At 33.5% G+C, this 20,549-nt stretch overlaps 1 protein-coding gene across 1 annotated transcript in view; it reads left to right on the top strand.

Moving 5' to 3' along the window:
• Nucleotides 1–20,549, top strand: part of Robo1 (roundabout guidance receptor 1) — a 379,533-nt gene that overhangs the window by 230,616 nt on the left and 128,368 nt on the right. The window contains exon 3 of the mRNA XM_076868692.2: nt 11,818–11,975. Coding sequence (XP_076724807.2) covers nt 11,818–11,975 — 158 coding nt within the window. The remainder of the gene's footprint in view (nt 1–11,817; nt 11,976–20,549) is intronic.

The raw sequence follows: 20,549 nt of genomic DNA, 5'->3' as shown, positions 1-20,549 counted from the left end.
AAAAAAAAAAAAACAAAAAACTGGTCAGCTAAGCTGGACTTAGGAACCATTTGTTCTTCATTAGAAGCAGAGACCTTAAACTCTCCAGAGAAAGCACACCCCCACCTTCCACCTCCCAATACATCTGACCTAGTTCTTTTTTGATTCCCATTTTGACTATTTATCATATTAAAACTATTCTTTGATCTGTAGATCTTAGATAATTTACCAAACTCAATAATTATAATAACTAATTATGTTTGGTTTGTATTGGTTTTCTGTAAATTTTATGATTAAAATATAACACATAGAAGAATCAGCTCCAATTATGAAATTTAACCAAAATTTTGTTCAAAGAAGTTAATTGCTGCTTATTTGTGAGTTGCCATATACACTGACATTTAGGTTGTGGCTTCAATTAAAAGAGGGATGACTGGCCATCTTCTTGGAAGCCCATGACTTGATTAGTGGGAGTGCGGGCCTTGGTTAAGGAGTGGTGGTTACCAGGTAGGTACCCATAGGGTTCAAAGATGTACAGGCATGGTGATTTTACATCATTCCAATTCTCACCATCCTCAATATGTCATTCCTAAAACTTGTTTGCCTAAAATGTCCTTGCTTCAGGATTCCCTTTTCCCATCTTGACTTTCATTCTTTTACTTCATTCATTTTTACAAATGAAAGAACATTCAGAGATTCAGATCTTTCTGTTGTGCACCTTTAGAGGTGTAAAAAGCCTCAGGGCAGCAAACATAGGAGCATGTGCCCTGTTCCTCAGTATCCCAGACAGCATGGACTGGGTGATCGGTGAGCAAAAATAACAGATCTCTCAAGTATATAAAATCATTTTGTATGAGGATAAAATTGGGTGGGAGTTGAGTGGAAATGTAAATTCACAGAGGAAAATGAACACTGAAATTTACAACTTTAAGAGGCTGTGCATATATAATGTTATTCCTTGGCATCCATTTCCCTTAGTATTCAGATTTTCCTATCCCTTAGATAAAACAGTATAGCATTTGCATATAACCTACACATATCCTCCTGTAAATCTCCTATAGATTACTTATAATGCACAGTATAATGTAATGCTATGTAATAGTTTTATACTCTTTTATTTAGTGAATAACAACAGAGAGTGTACATGTTTGGTACAAAAGCAGGTTTTTTTTTTTCCTCCATATTTTTGATCGGCAGCTGGTTGAGTGTACGGATGCTAAACCTGGAGATGTGAAGGACCAAGTATATCTTTAAACAGGTAGGGTAGACATTGAATCACAATGGTCTTTATAGTTCATTGATGTACAGAATTATGAAGAGTCACAGAAGTTTTATTTTTTAATTCAGTGTCTATGATATGGAATACTCTAGAACTTTTGTAGGAGCCAACTTTGACCAGTGATTTTTAAATTTTTAAAAAACTTTTTCTCTTTCTCGCACTCTTTTTGTTGATAACCCTGGTTTTTTTTGTTTGTTTATTTCTTGCATTTGAAGTAGTCTTTGAGGACATCTTAGGTTTGAGATTCCTTATCTTTTCAACTACTGCATAGCTGTGATAACTGCAGCAAACCACTTGGTAGTGTTTTCCCTGTGTCAGTTTTACAGAGCCCTACTCATCCCACTGGTAGCTCATCATCAACTTTATGTCTAGTTTGATTTGTGGATCAGAACTCACTAACTTGACATGCATGAGCTCTTTACATTTGGATACAAGCATATCACAGTAGGCCAGGTGTTTGTGCTAATTCTTTGGCAAATTAAAGAAGTCTCTCTACCAGGCCATCATGGGTGAGGGTATTCTTCAGCATCTTTGAAAACATATGAACGTCTGTCATACCTCCTGCAGGATCCTCTTTTCTGTGTGAGCCAGGAGCTCCATGGAGAGAGCTAGAGCTTCTCCTGTTCTCAGAGCTGGCTATGGTTCTCTAGGACATGGCTTTAACCTGCCATTGTTAGTGGCAGTTGTTTGGCCATAAATAAACTCACCTGAGACTTTGAAGTTCAGGTGAGAACTGTGGAAGACCTGCTTTTTATAGCGTGGGATTTCCCTCCATTGGAACCATTCCACTTCCAGGATCTGATATAAAAATAAACACATGAAAATAACATTTAAGAATGATTTGTGCTTCAAGATTTTTACTTTGATAGAGCCTTTTTTTTTCTCCTTGAGTTATTTTGTGTTCAATATTCGTTCTTTTGCTTCTACTACTTCCTGAGGATAAATAGGTTGTATATTTCATAAAAATACAGTTATTTGTAAAGATAGCATCACTGATAAGTTTTGTAAAATGATTTGCTTTTCTACTAATTTAATCCCTAGTACCTTCAGTCAGGGCTTGTTAGTGTGATTCCAGTGCTCAGCAGAAGGGGGTCTTCAGCCTTGTCTGCCAAAGAAGCTGGAGGCTGCTGGGACTCTCCCAAGAGCTCTGTAGTTTGTTAAGGAAAAGGCAGCTCACACAGCTTCACAATTGCATGTTTGTTATGTTCCTTGGAGATTGAAAGCCCTGTTAGGTACTCCGCATTATTATGCTGAAGCCCTAGACAGCCTGTGATAGGGCAAGATACAAGGAATGAACAGATCTGAAAGTTATTATGTTCAGGAATAGTAATAGTGATATGGGGCAGATTGTCACCAATTAAAGACATTTTTGTCTGGATGATATGTCCCTGTGTGTGCTATTTAGACTTGGTGCTTTTTTTTTTTTTTTTCCTGCTCTCACTGAAATATTCCTTTGGGCTTGGGGAGGGAAATGTTATAACTGGCAGCATTAATTATGCTGCACAAAGATACATTGGTGAGAACAGTTGTTGTTGGTGGTTTTTTTTTTTTTTTTTTTAAATCTAATAGCTATTTTCTCTGGTCCTTCACAATTGCTAGTGAGGTTTTAATGAGATCATTTTAAACTGTGAGAATGTTTCTCCCTTGAGATTGTTCTTTCCTTCCTATCCCCCAATAAAATCTGAAAACGGCCTTTAACCCTCCTCCTGGGCTTCAGAGGATGAAGAAGCACTTGTGTATGTTCCCCCACCCCCAGCCACCTTTGTTCCCCAGCAAATGTTTTAAATTAGAAAACATTCTAATATTTTCAGACACTTTTAAAAATATGTGTGTTTATCAAAATAAAGTGTGAAAGCACTTGTTGTGAGGATCTAATCTCATGCATGTCCAGTAGTTCAGACAACCTTGAGTCCTGTCCTTCTCTCCTGACTGTGGGTCCTCATTTGCAGCTGGAGGTGGGAGTCAAAGTGAGGGAGGCTGTACAGAGATGGTATAAATTTGTGATTTTATGAGCTATCATAGTGCACAACTATTTTAAGGGATTATTTGAAATGCTAGGAATGACACTCCTCTGCACTTCAGTTTAAAGTGACAGAAATTCCTCAGCTGGATGTATTTTGAAATGGCCAGAAGTGGATTTCTCGTGTCAGCCACCAAAGTCTGAGTTCTAGAAGACCAATAGAGTTTAGTGCTAAAAGTTCATGTAGTTGCAGCCAACAGAATTCAGGCCCATATTCCAAATTTATCATTGGCTGACTGCATATTATACACCTGTAAAGGAGCTGGAGAAAAATATTCAAGTCACTCCTCCTAGGTGTGAAATGAAAACAATAATGGTCCTCACTGATTAGTTCACTATGAACATTAAAGAAGTTAGTACTCATACATCCCTTGGAACAGCACTGACACTTGGTATGAGCGCCATGAACGTGAGCTGTTGCACAGGTTACCTTGTTGTTGTTTCTTACTGGTGACTTTCCAGCCTTTTCTCAAGAACCGTTAGATTTGGATTCTCCCTCCTCCGACATTGTGGAAATGAAATGGCATCTCCTTCCATTCTTGCTTCCCTCTTCATTTCATTCACAGAAAAGCCAGGACAAGCATTTAAATATGATAATTCCATCTTTAAAGTACTTGGCTAAAGACTTCAGTGTGGGCTCTACCTTCTCTGTCAAACTCATGTCACACACATTGCTCTCCACCTGACTCACTACCTGGGTCGACATCTTTAAAATTTCCTTGAGTGTATCCCCTCAAACCGGATTATTTCCTTTGCCTGCAGTGTGCTTCCTTGGGGTGTTTTCCTCATTTCTCAGGCTTCAGCTTAGTTGTTCCTTCCTCAGGGTTCCTTACTTCCTATCTAAATTATGTTTCTTAGAATTCTTATCCTTTTCCTTCATGGCATGTATCGTAGTTCTGTCTTTGTGCTTGGGTTAACTTGAATATTGTCTGTTTACCCCCACAGTACAGACCTCAAGGACCATGAGCATAGGACTCATGCCAAGTTAAGCCATGTTTCATACCCAACACCTAACATGCAGAAACTGTATTTTAAGCATTCTCTGATGTATGCTGTGTCTTGGACATTGTTCAGGGTACTGGAGATATAGAGGTGATAAAGACAACCCTGTTCTCATGGAACTGACCTTCAGATACAAAGGGCTGGGCAATAAATACAGAAGTATAGTCTTTTGATAGAGGACTCTCTCAGGGCAGGGTGCTAAATGTAAAAGAAAGAATGCATGCCTGTCCTGCTCTAATCAGGGTCCCATAGCTCAGATATCTCATTTTGTCTGTGTTTTTTTAACCCTGCTGGGCTACTCCTGAATGTGACTTTTGCTCTGGCACTTAGAAACCCTCATCAATAGCATTCTTTGTCCTCCTTTCCATTTGTACTGGCAGCTGAAAAATTTGGCAATTCCTTACATAGTGACTAATGGCAATACTTCTTTGCAGATGTAATGCACCATAAAAATGGCAAGTCCTGTACAAACATTAAATAATTAGTTTTCATAATAACCCTATCAAGATAGAGTGTAAAAACCCTCTGTTTTGTATGGAAATAACTGAGTCATTATGAATATCCTAACTAAAGTCACAGAATAGTGGAAGAATTTGTTGTGATTCTGAAATTCTTGACTTCTGTTTTCTAACTCATTCATGATTACCACGTTATAGGAACCTAATTGTTTTCTATAAATGTTGCATTTTTTCATTAATAAATCCATTTCACTTACAATTTACATCCCAAAGTGTAAAATGCAAACATCTACTAAGTTACTGGCATCTTTAAAGTCAGGCGTATAATTCTACCTATTGGACTTAATTTGGTGTTACATTTTTTTTATGATCTCAAGGTGTTCAAGTCTGCTGAATATTAACTATTTGAATGTTGATTCGTACTAATGTCTACTTTTCTCTGGAATATGTGACATTCTTTAACTTACATACAGGATGCCAAACTTTTATTTGTCTTCATGACTTAGTGACACTGTAATAAATACTAGGGAGTTTGTTCTACTGTATGCAATGAAGGAAATAACACAATGGCACCCATGTTTCTGCACCATGGAAATGTGGCTTCAAATTAGACCAAATCTGGAAGTAAGTTTAAACATTAAAGGACTAGGGATGGGTCTGGAATGTAGCTCAGTATTAGAGTGCTTACCTAGCATGTGCCAGGCATTAGATTCCATTTCCACTATTGCAAAGAAACAAAGAAAGAACAAGACCGGGTGTGACATACCCTCACTGTCATAGCCCAGCAGAACACAGCACATACAACCATGTTTAAGTGAGCTGCTCTGCTGTTACACCTCATATAAAGAAACAAATTACACTGGCTTCCTTTATTCTCGTAATAGCATCTCTTTCCATTTGCAACAGTTTGTATTCGCTGTTCTCTAAGGTTGAGTGATGTTTGACATCTATCCCTCTTATATGACTTTCAGCATGTGTAATTTTTGAGTTAAAAAAAAAGTACTGCTTTCCTAGGATAAAGCATAAGAGGTTTGTGAAACCTTCAAAACTTCTGGTAGTGAAGAAAATAATTGCTTCTCCCAGTCTCCCAGCATATTTTCTTTCACAGTCTTAACCAAAGTATAATTTAAGGTTTTAAAATAAAGTGGCATTCTATAAAAAACACTAGTAGAAGATGACATAATTATTGAAGAATATTCAAAGAATATTCAATCTCAAATTTTAAAAAGTATCTGTATTTTCTTTAGGAAATAATCATTATTAAATCATAACTTCTTAATGATGTCTACATGTATCATTTAAAAAATTATTGGTTCTTTTTATTTATATATGACAATATAATTTATTTTGACATAATTATAAAAGCATGGGATATAATTTGTTCTAATTCAGTCCGCCTTACTTTTCCTTCCCATTCCTTCTTCCCACCTCCTATTCTCTTGCCCCGCTACTCTACTGATCTTTCTGCTCTTATAGTTTTTTTTTTTTTTTAAACTATTATCTTGTGGATGTGCATGATCATGAGAGTCACTGTGATGTATTTGTACATGTACATAGGAATGTTAGGTCAGATTCATACTACTGTCTTTCCCTATCCCATTCCTTTTCCCTTCTCTTCATTCCTTATTGGTAGACAATGGAGTGATCCACTGATCTTTCTTCTATGTTTTCTTTTTTTACCGCCCCACCCCCAACACCTCATGAGTTTCCACATATCAGACAAAACATGCAACCTCTGACTTTTTAGGACTCACTTATTTTACTTAGAACGATATTCTCCAGTTCCATCCATTTACCAACAAATTTCATAAAGTCATTCTTCTTTATGGCCAAGTAAGATTCCGTTGTGTATATATACACCACATTTTCTTTATCCATTCATCTGTTGAAAGGCACCTAGGGTATATTCATACATTGTTGGTGGGTCTGCAAATTGGTTCAATCATTCAGGAAAACAGTAGGTAGGTTCCTGAAAAAACTAGGAATGGAAACACCATTTGACCTAGTTATCCTACTCCGTGGTATATATCCAAAGGATTTAAAATCAGCCTACTACCATCCTGCAGCCACATTAATGTTTACAGCAGCACAATTCATAATAGCTAAGCTATGGAGCCAACCTAGGTGCCCTTCATTAGATGCATGCATTATTTTAAAAAACAAATTTCTTAGCCTTAGAAGGTGATGGTATAAGGTAAATGAATAACACTTCTCAGAATATTATTTTATATGTGATTATTTAGTTTTCATTTCTAATGGGTTCTCTTTCTGTACATTTGTATTCTTGTTGAAATATTTTTAAAAGATTGGAATTATTCAAGAAATTTGAAGAAGTTTTAAGCACATGATTCATATATGTACATAGGAATATTAGCATAAATGGCAACAACTACAATGTAAGAATGCAAATAGTTTAGATATGCTTGTACTTTCTTATCCAGCTCCCAAACATATATGTGAATTCAGAATAATCTGCAACAAAATCCTGTTGCATTGCCCTTTCCCTACAAGGTGGATATTAAGTTTTTTTTTTTTTTTTTTTTTTTTACAAATATCAGCATTTAACATGTATTTCACTTCAAGGGAAATGCAAGAATTGTAGCATAACTGTCAGGCACAAAAAATGTGCCCAATGTATATGTTAAATGAGAGAGAATTATAGTAATTTTGAAATTAATTGGCATTTCTTCTTATCAACATGTAAATTGGAATTCAGACAGAGAACTAAAAGGATTATAAAAATGACTAACATATTCTCTACTAAAATTAAGGACTAGGTAAATGCTTAATAATTTTAAAAATAATTATATGACACATTGTAGTAGAGGCATGCTAAATATCTATAGAGTTGTCTTTAGGAATATACTTCATTTATTTTCTTTTCCAATAAACTCTGTGCTTTTTAAGGGTTTCATTGATTTTTTTCTCTTCCTAATCAACAAGTTTACTATTTGCTGCAGGGTTGCATTCACGAGGTAGTTTGTAAAGTAGAAAAAAAAAATCCAAGACTGTGTTATTATCTCCCTTTGTTTTCCCCAAGATACCTACTGATAATTAAATGCCTATATTTAATTAAAATGATTATTATTGTACAGTCTGTTCATTTTGTGGTAAAATATGAGTCATTGATAATAAGTAACACATCATGTGTATTCTGAATAATGAATTCTGATTCCCAATATGCTGTGAATGTCAAGTATCTTCTTCCAAACATGGAAAATCTGAGAAAATTCAAGAATGCAGAATAAGATAAACTTATGGCTATCAAGAAGGAAATTTCTCACTTAATTTCTGTTCCATTGGAAAGAGATTGAAATACTAATTATATCATATACTTGTATACTTAGAATTGTGAACTCTGTGTTAAGACCAGATAGGTGGACAGCTAGAGATCTGAATTCTAACTAGAGATCTGATCATACTAGAGACCTGAATTCTAACTTGGCCACTAAGTTTTTAAATATTCCTCATTGTGTAATGAAACTAATAAACTCATTTCATCATAAGCTTGTTCTGGGGATTAAATAATTTGATACTTAGTATGGTTTCTTATACAGTAAACATTCATTAAACATCCACCATCATTAACATTATCATTTTGCTAAATCATCTTCATCATTTTTATTACCTTTGTGACATGTTCCTCTACCCATGAAAGTCTTAGTTTATTAATTTCTAAAACAGAAAATTTGTACCACATACTCCTGAGGCCCCTAAGTGCAGTGAGATTCCATGTTTCATGAAGTTGAATGCATTATAGTTTGCAGATGTTGAACACATGATTAGGGGACAAGATTAACTTGAGGAGCACTTGAGCCCATCAAGACTGGATAGAGTTATGAGACCCTGGTGCAGCGATGTACAGACATCATAGGACAAGCCTTCTGTGGTGGTGCAGTGAACCACATTGGATCAAATCCATTAGAAACACAATGTATTTGATCAGAGAAATGTTTTGTACAGGACAATGAGGACATGGTTAGAAAGCCCAGGGTACTGCACAGGAAATAAGGATACCTGTGTTTTCCTCTTGACTTTTTTCAGACAAATCACATAGGCTAGCAAGTGGCAGTTTCCTGACACTCCATTATATCTAGTTTGGGGATGAATTTGATATTGTCAGCTACTATATTGTTCTATAATGTTTCATTTCTTTCAATTCTAATTTTTTATAATGTTCCTACAGAATATTTTAATAAATTAATGCCTCCATTGTTTTTGGAACAGTTTACGTTTACATATTATTTTCTACTTTTCCTCTTATCTTCTCAGCATTACACAGATAGGTTTCTAGCACATCACCAATATTTTTCTTTTCTGATAAAAAGCTTTTACTATTTTCAAATTGTATTAAAATCGATATAAATCTTCTCAGAAAGATGATTAGATTTTGTTTTTTTCTGTTTAACAAAGGAAAAAATGGAAATCATTTGAGCTGTGTTATATGCACCAGCTTATACCCATAAAACTTCATAAATATGGAAGAAATATAATCTGATTATAATATTAGGATGACTATGTCTTAACACCTTCTTAGGTGACATGTACTTGAATATACTATGTATGTTATTTATTCTTTTTCAAATTAATAGTGAGACCTTTTTAGAAAAATAGAGTCCCAAATTAAAAATTAAAATTTAATTTTTTATACTATTAAAATTGAGAAATATTACAAAATATAGACTGATTATGAGAAATGTTAGAGGAGAAAATGAGAGATGTTTAAAAAGATCTGGATTTGGGTCTACATATGGATGTTGAAAATTTTTCTTCCATACCGCTGCCAATTGCTTAGATTTTATTTTTATTTTAATGAATTAAATTACACATGTGTTAAGAAAATTCAATTTAACTAAGGCTTCATATCATTTTATAATGTGACACATACCATTTTTTCTCAAAAGAAAATGTTCAGGGCAAGTATAATAAGAAAGAAATATTGCTTTTATGAAAGAGAGGAGAAAAATCTTAAATTCATAGTTTTATGCAGGATTGCCTGTAGCCATAGGCAGTGCTCGAGTTTTATGCTTTACAGCTGCAAAAATAATTACATGAGCATTATCTAAGCAGCAATCTTTAATGGATTACATTTTGTTAGCTTTTCATTATATACTGTAAAAGTCCCAATAACATAATAAATGAAAAAAATAGCTTGATTTATCTGACATAGCCCTTTGATATTTTGCAACACATTTTATTATTCATTGGTTTATTTGAGATGTGATCTCAATTTGTAAATAAGATATAGTATTACCAAGTTGGACTAAAGCCTAACAAATTGAAAAATTGTGCAAATTATTTACTTTTACTTGAAAAATATTTTAGTTTGGGTATTTCTGGGGTGTTAAAGCTTTTCGGATGTGTTATCATAGATTAATAATTTTATCCAGCAAAACATACATGTTGCTTGTTAAGGTTAATTCATTTGCTTTTTTTATAAAACTTACATTTTTTGTAGTACATTCTTAACATGTAATAATAGTCTAAGCTTATAAATAGTGAAATTCTTAATAGTCTGTTTTTTTTTAATTATGTGGTAAAGGTAGCTAGAGTTTTTATTTCAACAAATCTTACTTTTTTGTCTATATTTTATTGATAGTGTATAATTTATTAATAGTGTATGATGTTAGAATCACAACAGCTTGGTACAGTCATATTTCCTTGTCTTTTTTTCTTTTACTATTTTTCCAAAGATAGTGAAGCAAGTATTTTCCAGGCATTAGCATAGTCATAGTCTGCCCAAATTGTCTCAATATTTTAATTAAAGAACTGCTTTGAGTATGTACTATGGCTTACTAAGATATATGCATGTGTTCAGTTGGTATAGAGGAACAAAATTCAAGAAATGAAATAGGAAAATAGAGCCTATTAATTTGAGGCTTTGAAACTAAAATTTAAGAGTAATGTTTGAAATACTGGTTTGAGTATAAGTTTTTCACATTGTAGTGCTTCATCTGTGAAAACATTTTTAAATGCCATTAGGATGGAGAGACATCCATTCCAATGTACAATTGTAGTATCAAATCTACAATGCAATTTATTTTAAAAGATAAATAATCTTTTTTCATAATGTATATCTTAATATACCTATAAACATTTTAAGCACTGTCTTAAATTGGGCTTCTACAATGGGTCACATTCTGTTACACCTAGGATCAAGGATTTGAAGATGGGGAAGTTAACTATTCATTAGATCTCAATGAAGTATATATTCCATATCAGTTTTGTAAATCTAGAAACAGAGATCATAAAGAATGTGTTCAAGAAATACACGTTTAGCCAACAACAGAGTTGTGATTTAGGACTTACTGATGCCAACTAATTTGAGATGGTTTGATGTTATCAAGATACTGAGGACAATTTTACCATATGAAGTATTCATGAATACATATTGTTTTAATTTTTCACATTTTATTCCTACAGTCACAAAGTGAATAACACTGCTTATCTTATAGCAGCTTAATACTGTATTAGTATCCAGTTGAGATTACAGTAATGAATTGTTCACGCCTCTAAACTATAGAGTTGATACTATATAAGTTAATAATATCTTTCACTTTTTATTAATGTATACATTTAAGTTATAATGATAATATAATCTTGAACATTAATTTGAGGTATCTATAACATCTTTCAATTAATAATGCTTAGAATTATCTTTATTTTCCTTTCAATATTTTGTTTGTATGTATACATAATTTATTTAACTGTAGAGAGCATCATCTTGATAAGTAAAAGGAACTATAATCATTAGCATCTGGAAAGAAAAAAATGCAGGCGGTAGACAGCAAAGAAATGCAAGTTAAAATGAACTCAAATGCTAACTGTGAAGGCCCTAGGCCCCAGACTACATTCACCCACTGGCCTTTGAAGAATGTCAAATTACCCCTCCTGTGCATGCATGCTAAGGCCAAATATCTTTATTACATTGAAGTTGTCTGTAAGTAGATATTCTTCAAGCTCCACTGTGATAGCTAATAGTAGTAATTTATTATAGTAAATGTCTGTTTTGCTGAAGTGCAGAGATAAGGATTGCATGTGTCACTATTGAGTATAATGATTTATTTTTGTTCCTACAGTACTACGGGATGACTTCAGACAAAACCCCTCCGATGTTATGGTGGCAGTAGGGGAGCCTGCTGTCATGGAATGCCAGCCTCCTCGAGGCCATCCGGAGCCCACCATCTCCTGGAAGAAGGATGGCTCTCCACTGGATGACAAAGATGAAAGAATAACTGTAAGTACTTAACCAATAGCAGGAACATCTTCAGGTTTGACTGTACACATCTTCACCCTGCTCCACAAAGTAGGTTCTTGGAGGAAGACTAGCATTAGCTCTCATTTTTCAGTTCTTCCTTAAAATAAATATATTTCAATTCTCTCTCTGTAGACGAAAATAAGTGAAGACAATGCATGGTGTTTAGTTTAAAGATCACTAAAAGTGAAACTATAATTTCAATTTTAATGTCTTGGAGTTAACACTTTTATGTAGACTTAATTATTATTGTAACTCAGGGCTTATAACATTTCCACGTATTACCATTAAAAGTGTTTCTCATAAAATTTTTAGTTATGTAGTATGTTTCCATGAGGTCTCCTAAGTCACTTTAGGATTTTTTATATCTCTGTCTCTTTTTAAAATTGCTTTTCTGTTCTATAGAGTTTGATATTGTTTCTGAGAAATAAAATCTCATTCGTCATGAGGGTTAATGATGAATTTATCTCATAAAAGAAAACTGTGAGAGTAGGTGATTGAATTTTAAGTTCCTGCTCTGATCTAAGTAGAGAATTACATGATATGTAGTAGGTTGTGTGTTTTCTTCTTGATAGCAGTGTTTCTGTGTGACTTCATTGCTTGTTCTGTAGTGGTAGGTGTTCACTAACAACACCTCCATCAACCAAGTTTTCATTGATTCTGATTGTAAAATATTCCCCTTTACACTTTTCCTTTTTTCTGCATGCGCTGATATCTGTCCATTGTGAATTCATTTACCAAGAATCAAAGTTCCCTAGGAGAATATGTGTGTGAGTAAAGGTCACTGCTAAAGTTGTTGAAGAACACAGCTATAACATAAATCTTTTAAATGCCTGCACTATTTCTGAGCAACCAGCTAACTGATGAGTGTGCTAATTAAATAGGAGGAAAGAAGAGAAGGTTGTGACAAAGTTTTAGGGACCTTAAAAGACAACCAAGCATTTTTTTTCTGCGCTGATTTGAATTAAAATGAGCCTCAGGGGATTTTTTAAATTCTATGGACTGGGGTGAGGATGACTCAGCTCTGCATTTAAGAGGTGTTGAAAAGTCACATGTCAAAGTGAAAACTACATGTGGAAAAGTTGGTTATGGGAAATGAAGCCCATAGCACAGGGGAATAGAGGGTGTAGGAACAAATGCTTCTCTTGTTAGTGATAACAAATTTCTTTTGGGTTTATGCACAATTAAGATAAGAATATTCTATCCTTAAACATGTATTCCAGATCATTTAATGATCATCATCTGTAATTCCCATTTCTCTGACTTAATAATTCAAACACATTGAAACCATTATTATCCCTGATTTCCCTTATGTCTTTCCTGATTACCTATTTGTTTTCAATATAAATTAATGACAAAATTCTCAATGCCCTGGATGTATCATTAGATCAAAATTGGTGAGTGCCCTTGTGGAGTTTACATTCTAAAAGTGTATATACAGACAATACTAATTAAATGTTATATATAGTATAATACAGTATATCGAGTCCTGGAAAAATAAAGGAGTCAATAGGTAGAGGGATTCATTAGAGGTCCAGTAGGATTGAAATTTTCAATAGCCTGATCAGAGAATGTCGCATATAAAAAAATGGAAAAAAAAATGAGGAAGGAAACTCTCAAAGTTTCAGGAAAAAAGGTGTTCTTGACAGACAAAGCAGAACATTCAAAGACCCTAAGGTGAGGTGCAACTAACACTGTCACTAAAGTGCTAAGTTAGTGTGGGTTGAATGGAGGGAACAACAGAGAGATTTGCAGGAAATAGTGTCATGTGGGGACAGGTAGCCAACTGCATAGGACTTTATAGTCATTGTGAATAGTTCAGCTTTTCTTCTAAGTAAAATGGGAAAAATCAGAGATTTCTCAGAAAAAGCCTTTGCTGTCTCCAGAACACACAGAAGGTGGCAATGTCAGAGGCAGGAAAGCCAGGTGGGAGTTTTGTTAATCAGGGCAAGAGGTAAATGATGGTTTTAACTGGTCTGCTAGGAATGGAGGTTGTGAGGAGTGATTAGAGTCAACATAAACTGAGAAGCAACAGCCAACAATATTTGCTAATGGATTAGATATGGCTTATGGAAAAAAAGAAAAGTCAAGCATTGCCTTCATTGATTGGCCTGGGTAGTGAAAAGGTGCAGACATTATTTTTTTTACGTATCATTATTTATTTATTTATTTTTATGTGGTGCTGAGGATCAAACCCAGGGCCTTGTATATGCGAAGTGAGCGCTTTACTGCTGAGTCATAAACCCAGTCCCTTGACTGTCATGCAGATTATAGAAGAAGATTTGGGGCAGGACATACCAGGGGTTGTTTTTGACAAGAGAATTTTGAAATACTTATACATATCCAAGTCAAATGGGCAGTTGGATATGTAAATCAGAAATTCAGAGTTGAGGTTGAGGCAGGAGAAAAAATTAAGTTGTGGTAGATATGTGAGTACTTATTCCTATGTCATCCTCCCTGTCTCCTGAGATCTTGAGCAGACCTAATTGACTGTTTCAGATTTATGGGTTCTGAGTGAAAAATAAAGAAATTATCAGTAGTTGAGTGAAACCAGGAATGTTCTTCTTCACCACTCTGCAAACAGGGAAGCCACATGTTTTAGGTGGAGCAGCTACAACATGAGGACACTTTGAGAGCTTCAGCCCCTGAATTATGTGCAACAGAGCTTTTGCCCCACCTCTATCTTCTGTGATCAACGTGAGGAATGAATGAGCAACAAATTGTTGCTGTATTAAATCATTGAGAATTTCTTACCATGGTATAATGCAGCCAATCCTGATAAATTTGCAACTCATCAGTGTATATACCTCATTTGGAGACTGAAATTATCCAGGGAGTGGTTATGCATAGAAAGAAAGAGATCTAAGACCACGCTCTCAGGTCGAAGAGGCAGAAAGAACAGCCGAAACTGAGAAGGATTAGTCAATGAGAAAGGAAGAAAATCAGAGGGCAGCCACCAATATTGCATTTTAAGGAGGTGTCAGCAGTAACTGAGTCAACTGTAGCTGGTAGATAAAGTAATATGAAGATTGGTAATTAACCATGGGAATTATTGACTTGGTGGTCAATCATGGATGACCCTTCTTATGCTGTATCTCATAAATTATATAAAAATAAAAGTGATTGTAATCTCATATGTTAAAAAGGTTCATGTTAATTTTGAAGGATGTGTTGTGTGTGCACCTGTGTGTATTCGTTTTTTGTAACATTCACAGTTTAAACTGCTGTAGTAAATCTGATTTAAAAAAAAATCTTGGAATGTCCTACTGTATCATATATTGAATGAGACAAAATTTTATGGTTTATGTGAAAATGCTTAATTTATTATAATGCCTTTATTTACTTTTGCTGTCTAGAAGGATGCTATCTTCTAATTTAAAAAGCATCAGTCCCCAGTCACATGAGTAGCTTGAAGTCAATGTAAGAATCCTTCTAATCGGGAATCAAACAATTTAGAGTTGTAATAAACTATGACTATGAAACGATGGCAGGATGAGAATGTATAAATAATTTTAAAATCATTTGAATGCTGCCAAAATTATGATTCACTATAGTGTTCCATATGCCAGGAAGTTGTAACATCTGAAACTTTTACTATTTCTGTAACCGTCTGTGTGTTTTGTATAAATTATGACTGTTGAACTGATAAAACACTAGAGGTAGAAAGCACATTTATACATTTGGAGAAATGAATAGATTAAAAACCAGCAGTTTAATTTCAAAGTCAGTGTTTTTATTTAGATCAAAATTGTTTTTTGTTTTCTTTTCCTCCTTTAGGCAAAACTAAAATTGAGTATTTCAAACTTAGATCATAAATGGAATGCTTGAAATTTTTTTCTGATACTTCTTTTAAAAAATTGAAAATAAATTCTTAGGAGATGTTGGTTACAGATACTTTATGTGAGTCTTTTTTCCTAAGCTTTGTATTCAAATGATTGTTTTCATTTCTGTTACTAGTGTACTTTGCCAAATGTGTTGAGTACGAATGAACAGAAGATTAAAGCACATTACATTTTTATGAAAGGCAATTGAAAATTGCATGGTTATTGCTACAGTTTTTGTTATAGGAATTTCTAGAGTTCTTTAATGTGGTGACTTTCTTTGTTGAAAATTTGAAGTACACATCTCCCAGCTGTGAGAACAAAGACACACCCTGCAAAAAGGGGAAATATGTAATTGAATTGTAGCTGCACCTGTATTTTTGATATTCTTAAGTCATTTCTTTCTACATTGGCTTGGATTCTGAGCCAAATCTTAGGTCCATGATGATTATAAACCAAGAATATATAAATCACCTTTTCTTATTCCTCTACATGACAAGAGGATCTTTTAAAACCCTTCTGGCATGCTTTTCTTAGAATAAAAGATGTCTTAGCTAATATTTGCCTCTAGTTGTTTCTTAGACATGAATATTTACATTTATAGTTAGAAACAGAAGTAGTTTAACTTAGAGACTAGTTTCAATTGACTTACTTCATGTGTTTGCAACTTAGAATAAATGATATTTCGTCAATAGAGATGAATCAGAGGAATAAAGTCTTCCTTTTTTGATGCACAAAAGCATTCCTATGAATTGCACAAGAAGGAATGTGCTTCTTTTATTGAACTACATTTTGGAAATATTGTATTTAAGTTCAAGATATTTTGTAGGAGTGCAAAAAAGAGAATGATAATATTAAAAAAAAATGCACAATATTTTCCTGCTCAATCAAAAAAAATGAAAATTACTCTTGAATTAAGTAAGAAGTTAAATTTACTATAAAGTAGACATGACAAATATTTTCCTAGATTATAAAAGGTCGTAAATATTCATGATGATGGTCACTTACAGGATTAGGTAGAATAAAGGTTGATAGGTAGATTATTAAAGGCCCAAGGAAACCTTCAGTATAATTTTGGATTTCTAAATAGAATGAGAGATAAATTGTCAGATAAATACTGAAAGTTTTGGAATTAGTGAAGAAAGAGTAAAAATATACTCATGGTAAAAACATTGTTAAGAGTTATAAAGTTTATTAAAATTTGTAACTTATTTTACAATTGTTGGCTTAGATTGCATGGTTATTAGTATGGTTATGTTAATGAAAAAGTCAGTTTGTTTTACATTACTGAAGTTTTGGAGAGATTCCAACACAATTTCATAATGACTCCAGACATCGGTTTGGTATTCTGTCTGTTGAGCGTCTATAAAGCTAATGCTTTAGTGGTAGCTACAGGAATTGCAGGCGTAGACAAGGTAGTAAATTTTCAATTTGTTATGGAGGATAGCTTATAAAAAATTTATTTCCTTGATTTTTAGATGCATAATAAATATATTTATAAACTAAAATATTAAGGTACCCAATGGCATCCACGTGACAATTAATGAAACAAGAGCAATTGTGGTCAGCTGTCCATATCTGTGGTCTCTATATCCATAGATTCAACCATCCACATGTTGAACACATTCAGAAATAAAAAAAAAAAAAAAAAAGAGGGGGGATTTGTAATGATCATATACAGATTTTTTCTTATCATAATTTCCTAAACAATACAATATAATAACGGTGTACCTGACATTTATAATGTATTAAGCATTGTAAGCAATAGAAGATTTAAAGTTAGAGGAAGTTATGCATAATATATATGCAGTACTCCACCAATTTGAGCCTTCACAGATTTTGGTATCTGAGATGGGTCTTGGGACCAATCCCTCACAGACACTGTGGAACAAACATATGTTACTTGTCTTAACATATAATAAATGTGAGATAGCAAATTTATACCACGGTATCAATAAAACAAAATGATATTTGTATGTACTTATGTGTAAGATCTGATAATTGATGAATAGAAATTAAACATTTTTAGATTAGTTAAGTGAATATTGATAGAAATAATAGTACATTCTCAACACTTGGTACTTAATACCTATGAAATGTTTATTGAATGTTGCAAGTTATCATTTCAAAGTTTGTATTCAGCACTTCTATTTAAATATATCACATGAATGAATTTGAAAAGTACTTCATTTTTAACCTAAAATTTTCCAAACACGTGTAAAGCTTTAGAAACAGTTATTGTATGAACATCAATAATGTAATAGCTATTATGTATTGAGAATTTACTACATATTTAATGCTTTATATTATCTCATTTCATTTACTGTATCACTTAATGAATAAGCTGTTTTATTTCCAGTTGTGCACAGTTACCTCACAATTCAGTTTCCCTGGGAAAACAAGATGTTGGTGGTAAGATGTTGGTGGTAGTAGGAACTTAACGTACCACTTCCTATGTGCTAAGCCCCATTCTGATCATTCTGTGTACATATTGACATGTTTAACCTAAAGTCACCACTGTCAGAGAAAGTTTGCTAGTGCATTAGCTGATTCCAAATTGATTTGTAGGAGAGAGGGACAACAATTTGGGAACTAGTTTTGTTTGTTGATAACACTTTCTACAGGGTTCTATAGATTTTGCTACATATATGATGATTTTGATAGGCTGTCAATGTAAATTTCAACTCAGGATGACTATGTCTCTTAGCTTCCACTATAAAATATTGTCTTTTATTTGAAAGGGTATGGAGATGTTATGGTAATCTTGAAATCAGGCTTGTTAATTTCAATAATTAGTTCATATTATCTCCAGTAATGAAATCTTGTAGCATAACAAAGATCTATAAAATTTGGTAAGTTTAGTAATTTCTCAAAAGATGGCAGAGGAATCGTCAAATTCAACCTAAGATTATAGCTCAGATAAACTGAAATCATTTATTCTAAAGACTAGAAGTTTTACCTAAAAAATTATTAGAGATTATACACAGAGGATAATAATTAACTTGTTTCCCATTTGGCAATTAGGAAAAGACAAATGATATCCCAAATGATATTGTGAATCAATAAGTGATTCAACTGAATTTACATTTTCGTTAGCAGTCCAAGCTGTGGAGCAACAAGCTTTTAAAAGCATCAGTTGCACACATTTTGAAAGTTATTGCTGAAAGAATTAAGCAATTATGAGAAATTATCTAATAAATAGGAAGTTAATTTAGAGAAAAAATTAATTGATTTAGTGGTTTGGTAATTTTGTGTAGATTCAATAAAACATAGTAAATACAAAACAGTGTACATGGTAAGTTTTGCCTGGACTCAATTATGAAATTCTAGGATGATTTTCTTCATAATGACTCTGTCATTTTTTTATGATGATTTTATTTTAGTATTAAAAAGGACAGCTTGAAAGACATTAGTCTTTTCATGTTTGAAATTCTTATCAGGCATAATAACCCTTTGTGACATAAACATTTTTGAATGATTTATATTATTCTTTTGAGATAAGCTGTCTTTGAATTTTTTTACTATTCTGCCTGCCTGTCTTTAAAGCAGTCTTTAGTGTTTTACTTGATTAAGATAAAATAATTTAGATGGTAGGGAAATGATCTTTTATAAGTTATTGTATTTCCATCAAATCTATAGTTCAAACTTAAACCATTTTGGGGGGCAATTTTATCTACTTGTAACTTTTTCCCGTCCTTTCTGGATCCTGTGTATCTTTGCAAGTTTCTTTGATTTCCCTTGTTGGTGTGATATTTTGGTAAAAAGCAGCTGACTCATATCCCATCCAAATCCCCAGTGTCCTCCAGATCCTTCACAAATTTGGCATTCAGCCCACTCCTTGCCAATTGCTTCCTTTCCCCCCAATTCCCACATGTCTCCCTCCTAAACCATCTGCTCCTCCTTCCTTCCTTCGATTAGTGCTTTCATCTGGTCTTCCAATTTCTTTCATTGTTCAGTGTCTGTAGCTTCCTTTCCTTCTCCTCTTCCCTAGAGGAAATGAACACACTTAATGCAGCTGATGTCATGGAGCTCCTCTTCCCTGAGAAGTTAAATTTGCTTTCCTGCAAAATAAATAAGTAGTTCTGTTGTGTGAAGGTCAAAGGAAACTGGGGGGCGATGAACCAGAAGTAGATTTTTTCCCCCTGTGTATCTTACAAAAAAAAAAAAAAAAAAGAAAAAGGTCAATGCACATTATATATTTTATATCTTATAAAAAGATAAATTTTAAATTAAGTGTATTTAAATATAAGTGTAAGTTAAACTAACATAATTCTTGTATATCAGTAACAACAGGAAGAAATGAGTTAAAAAATGAATTTATTTCTTATCCTGAATTTTTTAATTTCATAACTGAAAACACTGGATTAATAGAATACAGCATAGGCTTGCACATTATAACACTGCGTTATAAGGTTTTCACATCTGTTAAATGTATAATCTTAAGAAAGTCATTTGAACTCCATGCATTTCATTGTTTGCATCTGCCAAGTAAATTGCCTAATAGTACCTAGGTTAGCTTACCTAGCTATCATAGGAATACAATGAGAAAATACATGCTATTGTAACATATTGAATGTGTATGAAAAAAAATCCAGCATTATATCTCCTCTCTCCTTGTTTGTATCGATATGTGATCCACAACTGTAAGAGTATTTTCAGTTTTCACAGAATCACCATGGGTGAATATTATGAGTAATTAAAGAATTTAGACTACTATTAAAATGAAGAAACTGTT

Source organism: Callospermophilus lateralis, chromosome 10 (genome assembly GCF_048772815.1).
Source record: "Callospermophilus lateralis isolate mCalLat2 chromosome 10, mCalLat2.hap1, whole genome shotgun sequence".
In the NCBI taxonomy this organism is placed as follows: Eukaryota; Metazoa; Chordata; class Mammalia; order Rodentia; family Sciuridae; genus Callospermophilus; species Callospermophilus lateralis.
The sequence above is the reverse complement of the archived record's forward strand: the minus strand, read 5'-3'. Positions and strand labels throughout refer to the sequence as shown.